Source organism: Triticum aestivum, chromosome 4B (genome assembly GCF_018294505.1).
Source record: "Triticum aestivum cultivar Chinese Spring chromosome 4B, IWGSC CS RefSeq v2.1, whole genome shotgun sequence".
Classification (NCBI taxonomy): domain Eukaryota; kingdom Viridiplantae; phylum Streptophyta; class Magnoliopsida; order Poales; family Poaceae; genus Triticum; species Triticum aestivum.
The window spans coordinates 34,992,182-35,012,015 of NC_057804.1; the positions used below are offsets into that span (position 1 = coordinate 34,992,182).

The window sequence follows — 19,834 nt, forward strand, 5'->3', positions numbered from 1 at the left end:
CCCTATTTTGCTCACGCTTGATTTTTGATGGAACAAACTACCGAGTCTCCATATGATGCTTGATCTCCGTCACCAAGTGTCCATAAGCTGACCGGGTTAAGCTCTCCCCGATCAATGCTGCCAACGCCGATGCTGAGTCTGACTGTACAACAATTGGCATGCAAGAATGCTGCACGGCTAGTGCCATGCCTTGCGTGATCGCATGCAGTTCCGCTTTCAATGCGTCGTTGTAATTGAATATACACCTGCATGCTGTAAAGATTACACTTCCATCTTGACGCCGAAGGATCATACCCACCGCAGCAGACCCGTCCTCCTACATGAAAGCACCGTCCATGCAGCGAATTTAGCCGGCGGCCGCGGCCAAGCCAAAGGAGTGCTCGGCCTTAAACATAACTTATGCACAGAGTAAAAAGAAACGGATGAGTAATCACACAACAACTCAAAAATCTGATATACAAGCATTAAAGCACACACAACCGGAACACCAGAGTTATTCCTTTGCTCACGTGCACTGCACACAAAACACGCTCTATTAATTTCTCTCGAGCTAGTACCAAGCGGCCAGACGGCCCAACACCCACGAACTCGAGAGCCGGGACGCGGGCATTTTATTTGAACACGTACTACGCATCATGCAGTTCGTAGCTTCAGTAAATCGAAGACGGAAAGTAAACTAAAGTTGATTAATAAGCACCGGCCGGCCGGCTGGCCGGTGGTCGGAGAGACGGATCACGCGGCGGTGACGGCCATCTTCATGCCGGCCTGGCAGTGGCCGGGGACGCTGCAGATGAAGTAGTTGGTGCCGCGGGAGAGCGTGACGCGGTCGCTGCCGGAGTTGTACGTCCTGCCGCCCCTCGCCGCGCTGCACGACTTGTACGCCGCCGCGCTCACCGCCACCACGTTGTGAGCCCCGCGCCCGTACCTGAACACTGCACCCACGTACATTTATTTCAGCCCACAAGTTAGCACGGACGTACGAGAAAATAAACAGTGTTGCCAACGGCGGAGCCAGCGTAGAAAGGTTGGGTTCAAGTGAACCCAATAGAATTTATCTGCCACCTACATAGAAGGTCTAGAATGACCCCTTCGAATAATGTTATGAGGGGGGAGGGGGGCATTGGCCCCCAACCATGGATCAGATATTTTTTTTAGCGAGATTATATGGAAATTTCTAGCAAACTCCACCACTGCATACAATAGTTAATTCATACTTAAACCCTTAGCGAATCCATTAGCAAAATTTCCTGGCTCCGTCCCAGAGTGTTGCTATAGTGGCGCAAGGAAGCCCGCGTGGCGTTTCCCGGCTCGTCGGAGTGAAAAGTCACTCTTTTTCACCGCAGTGGAGCACTGAGGCGCGCATGCGTCTCTTCTCTTGGCAGCGAATGCGACTCAGCAAGCATGCACGACCCACAGTGCATGGCGTACTCTTGCCACAGACATGTTACGTCTGCTCTACTGACTACTGAGGGCAACGGGACCCTAGCTAGCTATGCTTGCCGTGATCGAGCTTGTAGCGTAGTGCGAGACGAGAGTGAAGCTGGAAGAAGAAAGTAATTAACGTGGCACGCATGGGTGGGAGGGCGAGCACTCACGCAGCACGTCGCCGGCGCGGAAGCGCTTGCCCCTGGGCCAGCCGCCGGAGCTGAGGGCCCAGCCGGCGCGGTCGCCGACGGTGTACACCTTGGACTCGGCGAAGTCGCCGTGGAGGAGCACGCAGAGGAGGACCAGCACGAGCACGGCGGTAGCGCTGCCGCTTCCCTGCGCCATGGCTAGCTGCTGAGCTCGGGAAGGGGGGTGCAGGAGCAGAGGAAGTGAAGACTGGGAGGAGTGCGTGGGTACGAGTGGAGGCTTGGGTGGGTGGTGGTGCTCGGGGCCTCCTTTTATAGGCGGCCACCCACCGTGCCAGCGCATGGCAAAGACTGAGAGGCCAAGAGTGTGGCTGCTACCACACGGGTTGCCACAGCGGCGCGGCGCGTGTGAACGTCGAGCCATTGTGGAAGCCGTGCAGTGCCGTGCCGGTGCGGGTCCAAGCCTAAGGGGAGAGCCCACACCGGGCTTCCTAGCTGGGCAAGGTTGGTGGTCGTAGAGGAATTTACTTGGGTTGAAACCGGCCAACCACCCAAACCCAACATGGAGGTGGCCATACCTCTGGACCGGCTTAGTTTACTGGCAGGGCAAATGGATCGTGAAGTTAGTCAAGCGAGCGTGGAAAGCGGCGAGTGAACGGTGCTGCTGAACGCTGATCGATGGGAATGGAAAGGAGAAGGGAGACCCGGTCGACGGGGAGCTGGCTAAGCTAGAGGACGCCGAGCTGTTTCGCTGTCCGTCGGAGGCCGTCCGGTACGTTTCCATTTCGACCATGCGTGCATGCTCCGACCTTCGAGTTAGGTCAAGTGGATTCGGCGAGTTCAACCGGGAGGGGAGGTCAGTCCTCCTTAATTTCAGGGTTGAGCGTACACGACACACTTACTGCATGCATGCAGTTGTGATATACTCCATGCATGTAGTAGGTACTAGATTTATTTTTCATGCGTACAGTTAATTAAGTGAATGTTTTTCTTGCACTGCAGCATGCATGCAGCTAGGCATGTGAGCACTACGTAAGTACGTAGTACTGGTGCCATAAACACAGCAAGAGCTCAGTGCAGAATTGAAAGCTCCGCATCAGTCATCACGTTCGCCAACTACACTGAGACTTGCTTTGAACATACTCCTCCTGCTTCCAGAAAACCTAATTTTGTCCTTCTGCTACTCCTTTTTGTAATGGTAGTATATGCTAATGGGAAGGCGCCGAAGAAATCAAGCATGCAAGCCCGGGTCAACCCGTACGTGCCCCCGATCGAAGTCTTTCTGGAGTAGTCTAGCTACGTATCTTCAATTTTCAAATCACAATGGAGGCAAGCGGTTTGGGCGCACTCCCATCACGTACGCCAGATACACTGAGACTTGCTTTTTTTTTGCAGGAAATCTTTCGATCTATTCATCTTCAATCATGGCAGTACAACGAATAGTAGAAATAATAAAAATTACATCCAGATCCGTAGACCACCTAGTGACGACTACAAGCACTGAAGCGAGCCGAAGGCGCGCCGCCGTCATCGCCCCTCCATCATCAGAGTCGGGCACAACTTGTTGTAGTAGACAGTCGGGAAGTCGTCGTGCTAAGGCCCCATAGGACCAACGCACCAGAACAGCAATCGCCGCAGACGAAGAATAACATAGATCGGAAGGATCCAATCTGAAGACACACGAACGTAGACGAACACCAACGAGATCTTGCTTCAGGAAAACCTAATTCTGTATGCACCTAGGAGCCAAAGACGTTTTTTATGGCTTGTGTAAAAAAGACAATTTCTGATGCTTCATTCTAACTATTCATGAGGCATTTCTTTATCTTTTTTACACAAGCCACAAAAAACGTCGTTTTTCACCGAAACCTTGTGAACGCACATAAAATGTCCGGATATACACGTGGAATTTTTGTTCCAAATTTTTTAACTTTTTAAAATGTGATGCATATGCACCTAGGAGCCAAAACACCGCTCTCCTTCTCATACTCCTTTTCATAATCTTGTATGCTAATGCGAAGGCCCCGAAGAAATTAATCACGCATGCAAAGCCCGGCCTTTTCAATACGTGTCCCCGATCGAAGTCAGTACTCTAGCTATCGTCAATTTTCAAATCACAGATTCACAGTGGAGGCAAGCGGCTTGGGCGCACTCCCACAACGTACGCCAGCGGCGTATCTATGGTTGAATGTTCGGCTCCGGAAAACGAGAGAGAAAAAAGAGGCTAGTTGAAAGCAAGTCATGTGATCGTGTCTGGATTTTGGGTCTCTGTATGAGGCAGCTATGCGTAAGAACCGAACCATGTTCAGGAATTCCGTAAAAGCGCACTCTGGTTGGGTAGCAAGAGCAAGAGGTAATAGCACCGCAGGTCCTGAAACTTGTCCTAAATGTGATGATCTAGTCCAAAACTTGCAAAACCAAACTATTACATCCTACAACTTGCAGCCAAGGTGCAAATTTAGTCCTAGCCAATCAAACGACGACAAGTGGAGCCTAGTCAGCACAGCCGGTCAGCGCCGCACTTTTTACAATTACCCCCCTCGCCTTAGCACAAAATAACCCGCACTATACCTTACAAAGCACGCTGTCGACTGCGGACCGTCCGTCAGACAGCGCAGGGGCAAGGGCCCGTCTTCTGCCGCCCCTCCTCATCTAGAGCCAGGCTGTGGACGAAGGTCGGTAGGCAGCAGCGGCCGGCGTACCAGGCCCGCTCTTTCCGGCTCCTGGCCTCCCTCACCGGTGTCGGCTCCGTGCTGCAGCCGGAGCTGGGCTCCGACACAGACTTCCCAGCTGCTGCAGCGACGGACTGCTGTCCGCTCTTGCTGCTGTCTGGCTCTCCGGCAGCGGCAGCGGCGGCACTCTCTCCGGTGTCGTTCCGCGTCGCCTCTTGCAGTAGGTCGGCTAGTTTTCTCCGTCCGGTCGGAGAAGCCTCTGAAGAATTGGGCTGTGCGCGGCATTGTCAGGTAGAAAGACGTTGCTCATCACGGTCTACGTCCTGGGTTGATGGACCGGAGTGCTGCCGCGGGACGGACTGAAATCTGCATAGCATGAAGAGGATATCTTATGGTTAAGCGTGTCGCAGGGGCTGGAGACCTGAAGCTACCACATGATCTGGCAGTTGAAGATCTAGTTATCAGCGGCGGCCGCTACAAATTCTATCCTCTGCTGCAGATCATCGCCAAGTCCTACAGCCTGGGTCATCTCCATCACCAACGCCTACAGCTTGGGTCTGAACCGCTCTTCTCTACTTCATGTTTACTGAATTTACTGAATGTGCGTAGTCTCTGAACCACTTCTTCCCTGATTACTGAATTTTAGTGAATGTGAGATGTACTCTTGTAAACTGAGATGTACCCTAGTAAAGTGTGCTGTCAACATCACTTCTAGTTTAACTGAAGCAAGCATACATCTCTGTCCAGTGTTAGCTAAGGGCTAAGATATCTCTGTCCAGTGTTAGCTAAGAGCTAAGATATCTCTGTCCAGTATTAGCTTAGAGATTGTTGCAAGGAGACATATCTATCCAGTGTTAGCTAAATTCTCTTGGTCTCACAATTGGTCTATCTATGCGTTGGTCTATCTATGCGTTGTCCAATGAAAATATGCATACACTGTACAGCAACATATTGAAAACATTCGTGTTTCAATATAACTGAATTTTCTGTTACATACACTCTACACTTCTTCTTTAGCTGAATTTTCTGTTACATACACTCTGCATTTCTGCTTTAACTGAATTAATTTTTCAGCTTTTGTACAGCAGCATACTGAAAACATTCACATATTGACAAATCATGACATTACAATCTGATAAATCATGCTTGCAAAATCTGACCATTTACATAGTGAACAGAATTTCATTTAACAGTATATTCATAGTGAGCTAGCCCCAGCTTGTTGCCCTTATGGCAGCAATGATGAAATCTTGACCATTCATCACCATGTTTCTTTGAAGAAAGCAAGGAAGAAAATTTAAAACAAAAGGGCCCAAGAAGGTTCGAACTGATGACCTTCTGATCTGCACACAAATTACAATTTCTGAAACTGTCATACACAGGAATTCTGCACGCCATCCAAATTGATCACTGTGAAATTTGTCAGTTACAAATTCTGCACACAAATCAACAGTGAAGTGATTGATTCCTCCCTGTGTTAATTCTGCTATACACTAGCCCTGTGAAGTGATTTATGGTTACTTCAAAAACAGAAACAAAATGATTGTTTCCAATAATACTGGAACCAATTTGTCAGTAGCAATTTCCTGCCTTGATTACTTCAAAACAGCAACAATTTCCTCCCTTGATTGACTGAAAATTGGGCAGGTGATATTGATCTGAGTAGGATTTGATTAATTGTTCTCTGAATTGATTGATTCCTCCCTTGATTGATCTAGGCAGGTAATATTAGGCAGGATTTGATTAATTATTCTCGGAATTGATTGTCTCCTCCCTTAGTTGACTGAACTGATGCATATGGCAGGATTTGATTGATTGGGTAGGAAAATTACCAACTCCTGCGGCGTCGTGGAAGGAACAGCGCCAGGGAAGGAGCAGCAGTGGCCCCTGCGCTGTCTGACGGACGGTCGATAGTCGACAGCGTGCTTTGTGAGGTGCTTTGTGAGGTGTAGTGCGGGTTATTTTGTGCTAAGGCGAGGGGGGTAATTGCAAAAAGTGCGGCGCTGACCGGCTGTGCTGACTAGGCTCCACTTGTCATCGTCTGATTGGCTAGGACTAAATTTGCACATTGGCTGCAAGTTGTAGGATGCAATAGTTTGCTTTTGCAAGTTTTGGACTAGATCATCACATCTAGGACAAGTTGTAGGACTCCTGGTGCTATTACCTCCAAGAGCAATGGGGCCCGGAGTCGCCGGCACCGACCTGATGTCTGACAAAACAATGGAGACGACAAGAAAATTGCGTGTGTGTTTACACCGTTCAGGTCCACACTGCACTGCACAAGCTGAATTCAAACTTTTGTCCATGACTCAGGTAGCGGACAGAAGAGAGAGGGGAAAAAATTGATCCAATCGCGTGTCTGATATTATTTTTATATGGCCAGGCTATCCACAAATCATCGTATTGAGACGAAATATAATAAAAATATGAGGGCTCGCGGATGCTATCGAGCACGCAGGTCAGTCTGCCATGTACATGCGGTCCATGCCGGATCACATTTTCTCTTTCTTTATTCTTTTCTCTCTTTGTTCATCTCTCAATGAATGCAAGTGAACAGATGTGCAAGAAAAAAAATGAGGAATATGGCTGCATGCACGGACAAATAGTGTCCAAAAAAAAACACGGGAACACTCACCGGACGGATCCGCTAACGTTTGAGGGATGAGATTTGCTCAGCGGGGTTGTACATGCTCTAAACGCATCTCTGCCTGACTGTTGTATGTGGCTGCCTTTCTTACAGAAAGGTGCGCAAATTTTGCATATTGTAGACAATTTTTTTTTCCTTTTTGAAACCTGAGCCTTCAGGCTCAGCCTGTTAATTAAACACAAGAGGTTTGTCTGGGTAATTAATTTAATATCAGATGAAAACCATCACAACCCGCTAATTGGGCACACGCACAAGATGCATCACAAACACCGCTGCGATGGAAACCTCGTTGAGGTTGCACATAGACATCATAGTCATTACCTCTCCTCGAGCAAGTGACTCCGACTTCACCACATGCGATTGCTGACTAAGCTCGCAAAAGAAAGATGGTGGTAAGCCACATGAAGAGTCGTCGCAAGCAATCAGTCACCAGTGGCGGTGACAACGCATCTTCGATCCTGACAACGAGCTATGAGGAAGAACTATGTCAAGCTAGCGTCGCGAATGATCGCCAAAGAAACCACCTACCACATGTCATGCTTGCACCTCGACCCCGTAGTTGCCGCTCCGACATGTTCAGAAGGGGGGGGGGGTGCTCAATCGGCTAGATGGTTTTTGGGAGCTTGGTACCAACCCCATGATGGGGTTACGAACCCGATGATTGTTGAAGCATTGGCTCTCTGTGATGGCTTCCGTTTTGCAAAGATCGTAGCCTTCGCTAATGTCTTCACGGAGATGGACTGCTTGGAGGTTGTTACCTCTGGAATACACGCATAATTCACGTCCGGTTGTATTGTATACGGAGATATATTAAAAAGGAACTCATCAACAGATGCAAGTTCCCAAATTTGGTTCAAAAATTGCTATTCCACCTTTTAGGTGTGGCTCCTCTTGTATTGGAAATATGGGACTTAAGGCATCTCCAACACAGACCATCAAATAGTCCGCAACCGTTCAGACCGAGTTATCCAACACGGACCCGTGTTTGGACATCCACATGACGAACCAAAAGCCATCAGGCAATGATGGAGCTTCATGGGGGCCAAAGGGGGCCATTGCCCCCCCCCCACTCTAGGAAAACTCTTAAGTGTGCCTCTAATATTATTAGGCTTTAATATCAAAGATTTCTCAGAGTTCATGCATAACTTATCTTATTCGCCCCTGCAACAATCTTCATCAAGCTCCGCCACTGCCACCACGTGACCATCTCTATTCTTTGTTCACGCAAGGCCACTCCGTTCTCATAGAGATCCGCGGGGAGGGGTACTGATCACACGGAAGTACTCTCACAATCACTAAGAACAAATCTCTCAATCACAGGGAACAACTATTAGAATCAGAAGGACCAGTTGGCGGAAAGAAGGGATCAAAAGAGTGGGGAAGAGGACGCGATGCAATCATGCCACCGTGCAGGCAAGCGAGATCGGTAGTGGAGGAGGTTCGCTCCGTGTGAGTGTGTGATGTGACGGTGTGTGTCACCGGGGAACACAGAGCGTGCTTGCGAGCGCCCCGCTCACCGTGCACGTGATGCTTCACCAGTTTGCTTGCCGTGGCGCGCGAGGCCGAATTTCGTGTTTTGACCCTTTTGGCTAACAAATTCAAGATCTAACCCCCCTCTGAAAAATTTCGGGATCTGACCCTTTTGCCTACCGCCAGGGGTCGCGGCGGTAGGCTTGCACGACCTACCGCCATGGGCTCTGGCGATAGGTCCCTTGACGGCGACTGACGGCCGTCTGCTCGTGCTGACGTGGAAAAGGGCCTGCCGCCATGGTCCATGGCGGTATGTTATTGAACCCTACCGCCGGATGGCTTGGCGGTAGGTCCTGTGGATTTGTTTTTTTACAAGTTTTAGTGATTGTTTCTTTTGTAAAGTTTTATCACCAGGTTTCACAAAGTTTCACAAATAGCAAAATATGAGCTCACATATTAATAAAGGGGCCAAATAACAAACTTGTCCACATAGTTTACACATAGTTTCATAAGTAGCAAATAGCAAACTTATCCACATTGACAACCCCAACTAACGGCAATTAGTTTTGTAAAAAGCTTTCGGAAAGCCAACAAATGGTGCAACAAGTTCTTCAGACAAGTTTAGACCTCCTCGTATGTTAGGCCTGGCCGTGGAGACAGATAAGGCAGCGGATCCACCGGTTCAGGCGGAGGCGGAACGCTGGTCGACATCCGACCATTCAAGCAATCCCACCTTGCCTTGCCCGCTGGAGTTTTCGCCTCCGCTCTACCCCGGTTGATGATGTCGAAAGCCGATGCACTTGTGGGCGGCATCCTGGCTCTCTCCTCCGCATTGCTCTTGAAGTAGATTCTCCGGCCCAAATTGTGCAGCTCCTAGTTGGAGTGTTGTTTGGCAGCTTCACTGGTCTCTTCTCGGCGGAGACGGGAGATATTTGGATCTGCCTCCATCTCTGCCATCACACTCTTCCACTCCTTCACACTCTGCGACCAACACTTGACATCGTCGAAGATCCGCTCTGCCCTCTCCTGCCACCGCCTTGCCCTCGTCTCCTCTAGGACCTCGTCTGAGACAAATTCCACCGGCTGCAGCAGCTTGGGGAAGGACCCGTACACGTACGACAGCGGCATGGCAGACGAGGTGTGCTCGGGGAAGGTCGGGTACCTAATCATATGGATGCATCACACAAATTAAGTTTCATCATCTACAAAAAAAATCTAAACCTAAGGTTCATCATATGGTCAAAACTCTAAACCTAGGCTTCATCATATGGTCAAAATTTCTAAACCTAACTTGTATCATCTAGAAATATCAATTAGGGTTCATCACCTCACAAAAATATCTAAACCTAGGAAATATGAATTAGGGTTCATCATGTGGTCAAAAAATATCGATTAGGGTTCATCATGATTCATCACCAAGGATCATCACCTAACTTGTATTATCTAGATGCAATCACCAAGTTTCATCATATCAACTAAAGTAGGGTTCATTATGATTTTTAACATGAACATGAACACATAAATCATTGTTAGGCTACAAAAAGGGGAGTGATTTGACTCAAAGTAATTGGGGGGGGGGGTCGGAGGAGCTTACGTTTCTGGGTTAAGGGGCACCTCGATCCGCAAAAACGGTGAAGAAATGAAGAAGATCCGAGGAGGGAGTGAAGCAGATGAGAGAGGGGGCGAGAGGAAGAAGAAAGGGGGCGGCTGAGTGGGGGGGGGGGATAAGAGGGTGGGGTGGGGCGGGCGGCTGTGCGATTTATAAATGCCCAGACCCTACCGCCACACACCTCGGCGGTAGGTGCTAAAACCACGAGCGAATGGGATGCTGGAATCGGTGTCGGCATGAGCTTCAATCGGCGGTATTTTTTGCTACATTCTGGTTTCTTGTTTTGCTGAATCAGGAGCTTTTTTCTGCTAGCATCCACATCCTTTTGAATGCTTTTTGCTGCATCCAGTTCAAATTTTTTTTACCATCGTTTTGTATTTTGCTACCACCGTTGCAGTCCATCTTTTTTGGTTTTTTTTGCTTAATTAGATCCATCTCTTTTGTTACCATGGTCTTTGAGTTTTGCTACTGCCGTCTTTAGTGTTTGCTACCATCCCCTTTTTTATTTTTTTGCTGGATCCATCATATTTTGCTGGAACCACTTCAAGTTTTGCTACCATGGTCTTTGTATTTTGCTACCACCGTCTTTGTTTTTGGTACTACCCCATTTTCGCTATTTTTGTTGGATCCGACTTATTGCTGGATCCACTCAAAGAGAGAAAGAAAGAGGAGGTTGTGAATGGCGCTGAAGGAACTGCAAACATTACCAAAAAATGCTACAGCCAGCGTCATAGGAAGCTTCAATCGAAGGCGACAGAATTTGTGGACCGGCCACCATGAAACCACGGAAGCTGGAACTGTTGATGGAAAAAGCTTCAACCGTTGTGTGAAAAGCTTCAACCATGGAAAAGCTTCAATGGGTGAAGATAAAAGCTTCAAACCATGGAAAAAGTTCCAACCGGCGCAGGAAAAGCTTCTACCGGCATGGAAAAAAGCTTCAATCGGCGTGGCATGGAGACGATGGTGGCGAGCGTCGATACCGGGAGCTGCAGCCGATGGGATCGCGGTGCTACGACGACGACGACTACGATGGACGGCGACCGGCGACAAGGATGGCTACAGGCGACCAGCGGCGAGGATGTCGACCGACGGCGAGGACGGCGACCGGCGACCGGCGACGAGGACGACGACCGGCGGCAAGCTGGTGAAGGTCAGACTTCGAAGCGTCCATGGTGGGTGTCCAACATGAACGGCTGTGTTTGGATTGGATGTGATTTTTGTTGAGAAAAAAATGATTCAAAGATTGATCTGACGGTAGGCAAAAAGACAAACCGACGTGCCAGATGCGACCGGCCGAACCATTGCGCCGGTCCGCCGGCGCCTAGCGGTCGCCTTTCGTAAAAGCGCACTCTGGTTGGGTAGTAAGAGCAATGGGGCCCGGAGTCGCCGGCGCCGACCTGATGTTTGACAAAACAATGGAGACGACGAGAAGATTGCGTCTGTGATTCTACACCGTTCAGGTCCACACCGCACAACTTGAATTCAAACTTGTGTGCATGTCATGGCGAATTGGCGATCATGATGGCCCAAGGTCGTGTATCCCTTCTTGAAAATGTTGATTTGGAAGAAGTCGACTTAATCATAGTGTTTTATTCATCTCTTATAATGATTTGATTGTGGGTGTCTTTATTTTGTACTCTGTATATGATACCATAATGTAGGGAGTAATGAACAACAAGTGTTTCAGAACTTGTTTAGGACGCCCAACTGTTGTCTCTGGCTGCCTTTCTTACAGAAAGATGCGCAACTTTTTGCATATTGCAGACAAGATTATTTTTTCGAAATGAAGGCAAAAGATTTGCCTCATTGATTAATTAATAAGAAGAGAATTGGCCGGTTAATTAACAGAAAACCGGGCAAAAATCGATACATATAGATCACAAGTGGACTACTTGCCAACAAAGAGACTCCATGACCTCACGGTCAACCCGACAAACATACATAACACGCAACAATCACAAACCCTGGCACTTCTATGTCACAAAGAAACCCTCAACAAAACCAATGTTGAACACATCAGACGCCAAGAAATCCACGGAGACGAGCCACTCGGAGATGGAGGACGAAGAGACCGAGTATTCTCCATTAAGCAGCCGCAGACGCCTTATCAATGGCGCCACTCTTCTTGCCTATGCTCCTGAGAGCCTTCTTCACCTTCTTTATTTTGCCTGTAGAAACCTCATCCATGAGGAGGCAAGCAATCACATTGCAAGATCTAGGACAAGTTGCCTCCAAGGAGGCGAGCAAACGGTCAAGCTTTTTCACAAAGACCACCTCGTCAATGCATGTCAACATAGCGTCACGGTCAAAAATGGGCGACCGCATGTGCTTCGGCGCCTCGGAAGTAGCTACCAAATCATATATCTCATCAACCTCGCACCCACGGATGCCACCCGGGCAACAACCTCAGATGAGAGAGTAATAGCAACATCCAAACCTTCACGTTCCACATAGGCGAGTGGCTGACTGGACTCCAACGACAACGGTGTGGTCGCAGTCTGCATCACCAAGTCCCCACCAAGCGACCCTGTCTTCTTAGGGCATTTACAATGGAGAGGCGCCTATGCAGGCGCTTAGAACATTCAACTAATTAAATAAGGAAAATAAATGGAAGGAAGAGTCCGCTAGCCCAACGCACGGGCGCCTATTCAGGCGCTAACCGAATCGATTTTTTGGCTCGAGGATAGGGATTGTACTCATTAGAAAGGTGCATGCAAAGAAAAAAAAGACCAGGCGCCCGACGACAGACTTGGCATCGACGCCAGCCAAAATCCCAGGATCGAACCGGATTACATCAAAACGGTCAGGAATCAAAGCCTAGCACGTCCTCTAAGTGCCTGCGTTGTAGATGCCCTTAGGAAGCACCATCGAAATAGGCGAAGTGGGGCTCCCCACAAAGCTTCTGCAGCTCGGGCATAATCTGCAGCAACGGAGCCACGAACTCGACAACGACTTCACTCCCAGAAGTAATCGGCACGACGGGCAACGGCAACCGACAAGATGCAGACAAGATTGACGTGCAATGCCTTGAGCCCTTCCCACACATCATTCACAAAGATAAGCTACTACGATTGGATTAGTGGCCTCTGCCAAAAGATTGCGCCATGTTCGATGCCACGTAGGGACCTCAACTAGTACCACCGAACACACATCTGAAGAATCAGTGAGACGCTTCCAGCTCCCTGATGTGCCGGGCACTAGCGAGCCAGCGCTCCACGTAGTTCCACCTGGTTAAACATCCGCGAACAACCAACCACGTACGACCCGCGCGCACGCACGCCATCACCATAGTACACGTCGATCAGCCGATCTCGACCGCGCACTACCCAGGCCAGTCGGGAGGGTGGAGGTGGGGGGCATGTCAAGTCGAGCCGGATGGCCGCGCGGGTCGCCGGCCCGTCGTCGGCTTTTGTCCTTGGAACATGGGGAAGAGGACGCGACGCAATCATGCCACCGTGCAGGCCAGCGAGCGAACGGTAGTGGAGGGGGGTCGGTGTGAGGGTGCACGGAGGGTGCTTGCGAGCGCCCCGCTCACCACCGTGCGCGTGATGCTTCACCAGTTTGCTTGCCGTGCCGCGCGATGCATAGCGATTGAAAACTTGTGTTGGCTACTCCTCCTAGTACGTACGATCGCGTGGAGTTGTTGCGAGTAGGGCCGTGCGTCATGAATCAGATCACGTGTCAAAAATATGTGACTGGATCATTAGAAGAAGAGTGATATTCCAACCCACGGGGTAAAAATTTCTGAACTTAAGATACCGCTGCTCGTACTTTCTGAATCTATTTTAAGCCTTCCGGCAAGGTGCGTCCAGTGAGAGAAAATGTGACGTCTATGCCACATTTGTCAATCTTGAGATGACGTGCCGGCTCAGTCTATTCATATGGGTAGGATATGCGTTCGTGCATTCATAGGGATGAGTAGGCGGGTTCACGGGTCATATCCTACCCCACGAACCCGCCTGCCCGCCTTGGACTACACCGCTGTCCACCCATGATTTTTTTAATGTCTCAAGTCTTAACACTTACAAAATTAAGTGAGCATTTCGTAAAATGTATGAACACTTATAAAATTATGTGATTGTTTTTATATAAAATACATGAGCACTTCTAAAAATTGCACAAACATTTTTATAAAATACATACAAAAAGTTCTAGTTGAGCCAGCCTTTTAAAAAGACTTACAATTTTTCAATTCAACAATAATACATGATCAATCTTTAAAAAGAATAGATGAACAACTTCTGTAAGTACATAAAGATTTCCAGTTTTTTTTGAGTGGATATTTTATAACTAGATGATGCCCTGCATAAATAAGGTGGTACAATAATAATGAAAACTAATGCAAAAGCAAATGTAATAGTGTTCTCGCTATACATTTTAATCAAAATATATGAATCATGTGATAAATGATATACAAAAGGAGATTTTTGTTGGGGTTGAAGTTAACGGAATACCATTTGTTTAACAAAAATATGCACGAACTATATAGATTTGCTCCAAGTGTCCAACACATATATGACCCGTGACCACACAAAACTTTTGTTGGCATGGTTACATGGATAAATTATTGCAAAAGATGTAACTTATGATTACATGGGTGACTTGCCCATGTGGCAGGGCTGAATGGAAGGAAAAAATAGTGAGGCCACAATTATCGCGATCCATTAAATATGTTGTGGGTGTACCCCGACCAAAATAAAATTGGAAAAACCATGCATACAAGCTTGGTGTGCCGGCAAAAGCTAAATATCACATATTGCGAGGTCGATGTAGAGCGTGAGGGCTATATCGATATAGCTCTCATCTCGCCTGAAGGTTTTCTTTCCCGGTTGTTTCTGGCCGTCCCGCTTGGGTACTATTTTTTCGTTCATTTGCTCGTATTGTCTTGATCGATCGTGTGTTGTTCATTGTTTAGTCAGTTTTCTTTCGCTTCTTTTTGCTGTCTTCTTTTGGTTTTCTTTGGGTTTTTTTTCTTCTGTTTTCTTTGCCACTTTCACTGATATTTTCCGTTTCTTTCTCGGTTTTCATTGGGGTTTTCCCTATTCTTTCTTTTATTCTACGATTTCTTTGGTCCTTTGTTTCTTTCTCGGTTTTCACTGTTTTTTTATTCTTTTTTGTATCTTTGTTTTTTTAATTTGTTGGTTTTCTTTGTTTTTTTATATTGCTCTTGTTTCTAGTCTTTTTGATTGGTTTCCTTTTCTAATTTTATTGTTTCTTTTCCAATTTTCATTGCTTTTCTTTGTTTCTCATTGCTTCTTTGTCGCTTTTCATCGGTTACTACTTTTTACACGCATGTCTACTTCTTTCATTACACAATGTACATTTTAAGCATGCACTTCAAATATTTTGTTTATACATGCTAATTTTTAAAAGTACCTGAAGTTCTTTTTTCATCTTAAATACATGTTTTGTACACCTTTTTTAATACATGTCCAACATTTTTTAAAATACATGGCGAGCATTGTTTATGGCAATAAAAATTTGTTCATACACAATGTACATTTTTTGTATACATCGAAAACATTTATATACACATATTTAACATTTTCTGTAAATATATGTGTATATTTATAACTTTTAATCTATGTTACTCATTTTCGTATACAGTACGAACAATTTCTATATCGGTTTATATTTTTTTAAATATTCATGGTTAACACTTTTTGAAGAAATCTGAGATATATTTTCTGTACACATTTTACATTTTTCGTATACAGTAGGAATATTTTATACTTATTTAAAAATTTCAAATACATGTTTAACAGTTTTTGCTGTTATATTTTTTATGTTCACTTTTTCCAACAGATTTCACATTTTTTGTATGTTCAAGAATTGTTTTATGTTATACATGTTCAAAATTTTCCAAATACATAATTAACATTTTTTCAGATATATATTTTGATGTCTACTTTTTTATACATATTGCACATTTTTCGTATACATAATAAACATTTTTCTTATATATGTTTAACATTTAGCATATGAATGATTAACATTTTTGTAATAAAATTCCAATATCTAAATATATTCATTTTAATAATTAACGAAAATACGAAAACATAAATTAGCGTGAGGTCGAGCTCGCGCGCGGGCGAGGGTGTTGCTTCTGCCTAGAACCGTCCTCCTGAAGTGAAGCTGCCATAAGTAGGCCGTGGGCCTCAGACACAGGTCTTCCCGGGCCGAGGGCCGACTAGCCAATCTGTTTTCCGTAAACAAGCAGGTTTTTCTTCGTGAGCTTGTCTCCTTTTTCTTTTACTTTATCCTTCGTTTCTTAAATAATTTGTACTAATTTCTATTATCTTTCCTTAATATATTTTACAATTTTTTTCCTGTTTTAACTATTTTATCCATGGAGACTTTTAAAAAATGTCCATAGTGTAAGGTCCATTGTATATTTAAAAATAATCATTGTGTTTATCCGAAAATTTTCAACATGCATTTGGATGATCGCATACAAAAATAACTGTCAAGGTTGTTACAAATATTCTCCGCATATTTCAAAACAATTCAAACTCATTAAATTAGTACTGCAGGTTGTTTACCAAGTAGGTTAGGGGTATTATGCAAATGTCATGACAGACATAACCAAAAACATCACCTTCCTTTATTAGTAGGTATAGATGAGGCTTCGCTTTGATCTTTTCACTTTTTATCATTTGTTTTCTTACGCCTTTTCCCTCTTCTTTCCTATTTTTCTTCTGTTTTTCTGGTTTTGCTGTTTTATTATTATTTAATTATCCAGACGCGGACACGGCAGCGGTCCGGAGTCCGACAACCACTGCCCCCCTCCCATTGTCTCCGATTTATGGGGGAAAACACATCCGGACGGCCTGCGGACGAATGCAGGACCACGTTGGATGACAAAAAACGTTCGAAGACGGTTTGAGAGTCGGTGTTGGAGATGCCCTAAGTGCTCTCTCTCCTCCTTGATTTAACTGCTTTGCCACATGAACTTTTTCGTATGTGGCATTTTTAGCATATGTACACTGTGGGGCATCAAGAAAGTCCTAAGTACAGTAGTACAACTTTATTGCGTTTGAGAATTACTCCATTCGTCCCAAAATTTTTGTTTTAGATTTGTCTAAATACAGATGTATCTAGTTACGTTTTAGTGTTAGATACATCTGCATCTAGACAAATCTAAGATAAGAATTTTAGGATGGAGGGAGTAGTACATTATTATAATCTCAGAAGACAGGTTGTGTACCGAAAAGACTTGGTTCAAGATATTTTCTGCCCACAGTTTATGAAATGTACTTAACTAGAAAACCCGCCCTACATGTTTACTTTGAGTCTAATAATTGTGCCGTATCTATTTTTTTGCGGTTTGTTTATACTCTGCTCTCGTGACCAATTCTTCGATTCATATTAGCCCTGCCTTAATAGCCGTCCCTAATCCACATGCCTATTTATCCGTTTCTTTATTCATCTATACTTCAGTACTGTGACCACCATCTGCAAGCGCACTTGTTCATGCAAGTCATCAAGAATAAGAAGGATCCATTAGCAGCAAAACCAAATCAAGTCTCCAAAGATGGCAATGCTGCACCTCTGACTTCCATATGTCAAAGGTTTGAACAGCTAGCTGGTGAACTTTCTTGATCTAATACTACTAGTTTCCATTAAGACAACAAGCGAGCCAGTAGCGCAGCACGGAGCACGGTGCTGTGCCGGGGACAGACTGATGAGTTGCATGGATGATCGCCTGTAGCTGACTGATAAACAGCAAAGTGGAATACACCTCTTTTTTTTTTGAATCAAGTGGAACACACTATTAGTACATTTTCAACCCATGCAGGAAAACTACGTGTGATCAAAATACAAAGAGCGGCATACAAAGCTCAGGGCACAAGTGCCAAACAACCCAGAAGGGACCAACCAAAAATCGCACAAGTGACTGAACATTACATGCCTATTTTTCTCTCTTCTTGAACTACACGTCTATATACTTAATTGCTTGTGCTACTAGTAGCTTATCGATCTACTCCCTCCGTTTCAAATTACTGGTCGTGGTTTTAGTTCAAGATGGTGTAAATTTAGGCAAACCTGAGAAGAGAAAGACTTGTCAGGGCTTGTGAGTTGTGACCGTTTCGCGTTGGAGAAGTTTGACTTGTGACCGATGGTTTCCGGCCACTTGGGTCTGTCTGGGCCGGATCAACGCTCCGAATGGAACAACACTCTCTTATTATCAGCAACAGGAATCAGGCGCACCGGAATAGTCCTACCTGCCACTTGTACGTAAAGCGCGAGCACACGCACGCAGCCGGTCGAGTGCTGATTTGGAGATTCCAGCGCCGGACGACTGCGTGCGCTTGTGCGAGCGAGACTACTCGTGGAGGAGGAGCATGACTCGAAAAGTGTCTCACAAGTTGAAGAAAAGAAAAATGTTCCACACGCCTACTTGGCCGTTTTCTTCATGCTCATGCACCCAAGCTTCGTAGTACAAGTTGAAGAAAAGCAACTCCTTCCCGCGTCCGAATTAATTATTTTTCTCCTTCCGACTCACACCTCCCCTCCCCGCCACCCCGCGCCGCACGGGGGTAGTATAAAACACCAGCCCAAAACCACCTGATCACCACGCACCTCGCGCCCTCCGCTCGATCAGCCATCGTCAGCAGCACGCCGCACGCCCAGCCAGCGGTTGCCAACCGACTCGACCGGCGGCGATGGGGAGGACGCTGGACGTGCTGCTGGGCCGAACCACCAAGCAGACGGCGCGCCTCAAGTCCCTGCTGCACCTCGCCACGAAGCGGATGGCCGTGGTGCGCGCGCACCGGGAGGTGCGGTGCGCGCAGGCGCGGGGGGACGTGGAGCAGCTGCTGCGGCAGGGCCACCCGGACCGCGCCCTCCTCCGCGCCGAGCAGGTCATCCGGGAGCGGGGCACGCTCGACGCCCTCCTCCTGCTCGACGCCTACTGCGCGCTCCTCGCCGACCGCTCGGCCCTGCTCGACGACGCGCACCGCGACTGCCCCGAGGAGCTGCGGGAGGCGGCGGCGCGCTGCGGGGACCTCCCCGAGCTGCAGGAGGCCCGCGCCCTCCTCGCCGCCAGGTTCGGCCGGGGCTTCGCGTCCGGCGCCGCCGAGCTGCGCGCCGGCTGTGGCGTCAGCGCCAAGCTCGTGCAGCGGCTCTCCACCGCGCTGCCCAGCCTCGAGAGCCGCCAGATGGTGCTCCTTGAGATCGGCGCCGACAAGGACATCCCCGTGCGCATCCACAGCGACGCCGCCGACTCCTACGGCCACGAGGATTCGGACGGCCGTTCCCACCATGGCCACAGGAAGAAGAGGCACGACGACGACGAGCGGCGGCACGCGACGCCGCGGGCCAACCAGCCGGAGGGAGACAAGGCCGCCTCGAAGCTGACATTCAAAGACGTGGAAGAGGCGGCGCAGGCCGCGTTCGAATCGGCTGCCACGGCAGCGGCCGCCGCCAAGGCTGCCATAGAGCTCTCGCGAGCCGGGCCAGGGAGCTCCGACGACAGGTACCGGAGGAACGCGCATGCCGACGACGAGGTGCTCCACGGCGGCGATGATCTGGCCGATCGCAAGGCCTTCAAGAGGATTGGACATGTTCGGAACTACAGCTCAGACGCAGAGGATCTCCCGGAGAAGAAACACGGAGAAGAGCAGGATACGCCCAGGAGCTAGTCCGGGTGAGGCATGCATGCTTGTGCGGCTGAAGCAGATATATATGCATGCATGGAGTAGCATGCAGTACGTGAAGGAAGGATGATCTATCGATTTGTGTGCGTGCATCAACAACTCAAGATCGTCCGCCGCCCCCGCGATCGAGGAGGAGCAGCACGACGTGGGCGGTGGATTCATCAGGACGCAGCCGCGCACGGTAGTTGCCGGCTTCAGTCAGGACG

At 47.6% G+C, this 19,834-nt stretch overlaps 2 protein-coding genes and 1 pseudogene across 2 annotated transcripts; 1 reads left to right on the forward strand and 2 right to left on the reverse strand.

The window, feature by feature from the left end:
• Nucleotides 1-411: 411 nt before the first annotated feature.
• Nucleotides 412-1,866, reverse strand: LOC123094336 (chemocyanin). The gene is made up of 2 exons (XM_044516365.1): nt 1,596-1,866; nt 412-932 (listed from the first exon to the last, which is right to left on the reverse strand). Exons 1-2 carry the CDS (start codon nt 1,768-1,770, stop codon nt 733-735), a joined length of 375 nt encoding a protein of 124 aa, XP_044372300.1. The 5' UTR covers nt 1,771-1,866; the 3' UTR covers nt 412-732.
• A 2,283-nt stretch (nt 1,867-4,149) lies between these two features.
• LOC123089928 (uncharacterized) lies at nt 4,150-6,549 on the reverse strand (annotated as a pseudogene).
• Nucleotides 6,550-18,635: 12,086 nt separating this feature from the next.
• LOC123094337 (uncharacterized) lies at nt 18,636-19,613 on the forward strand. The gene has a single exon (XM_044516366.1). It carries the CDS (start codon nt 18,636-18,638, stop codon nt 19,611-19,613), a length of 978 nt encoding a protein of 325 aa, XP_044372301.1.
• The last annotated feature ends 221 nt before the right edge of the window (nt 19,614-19,834 follow it).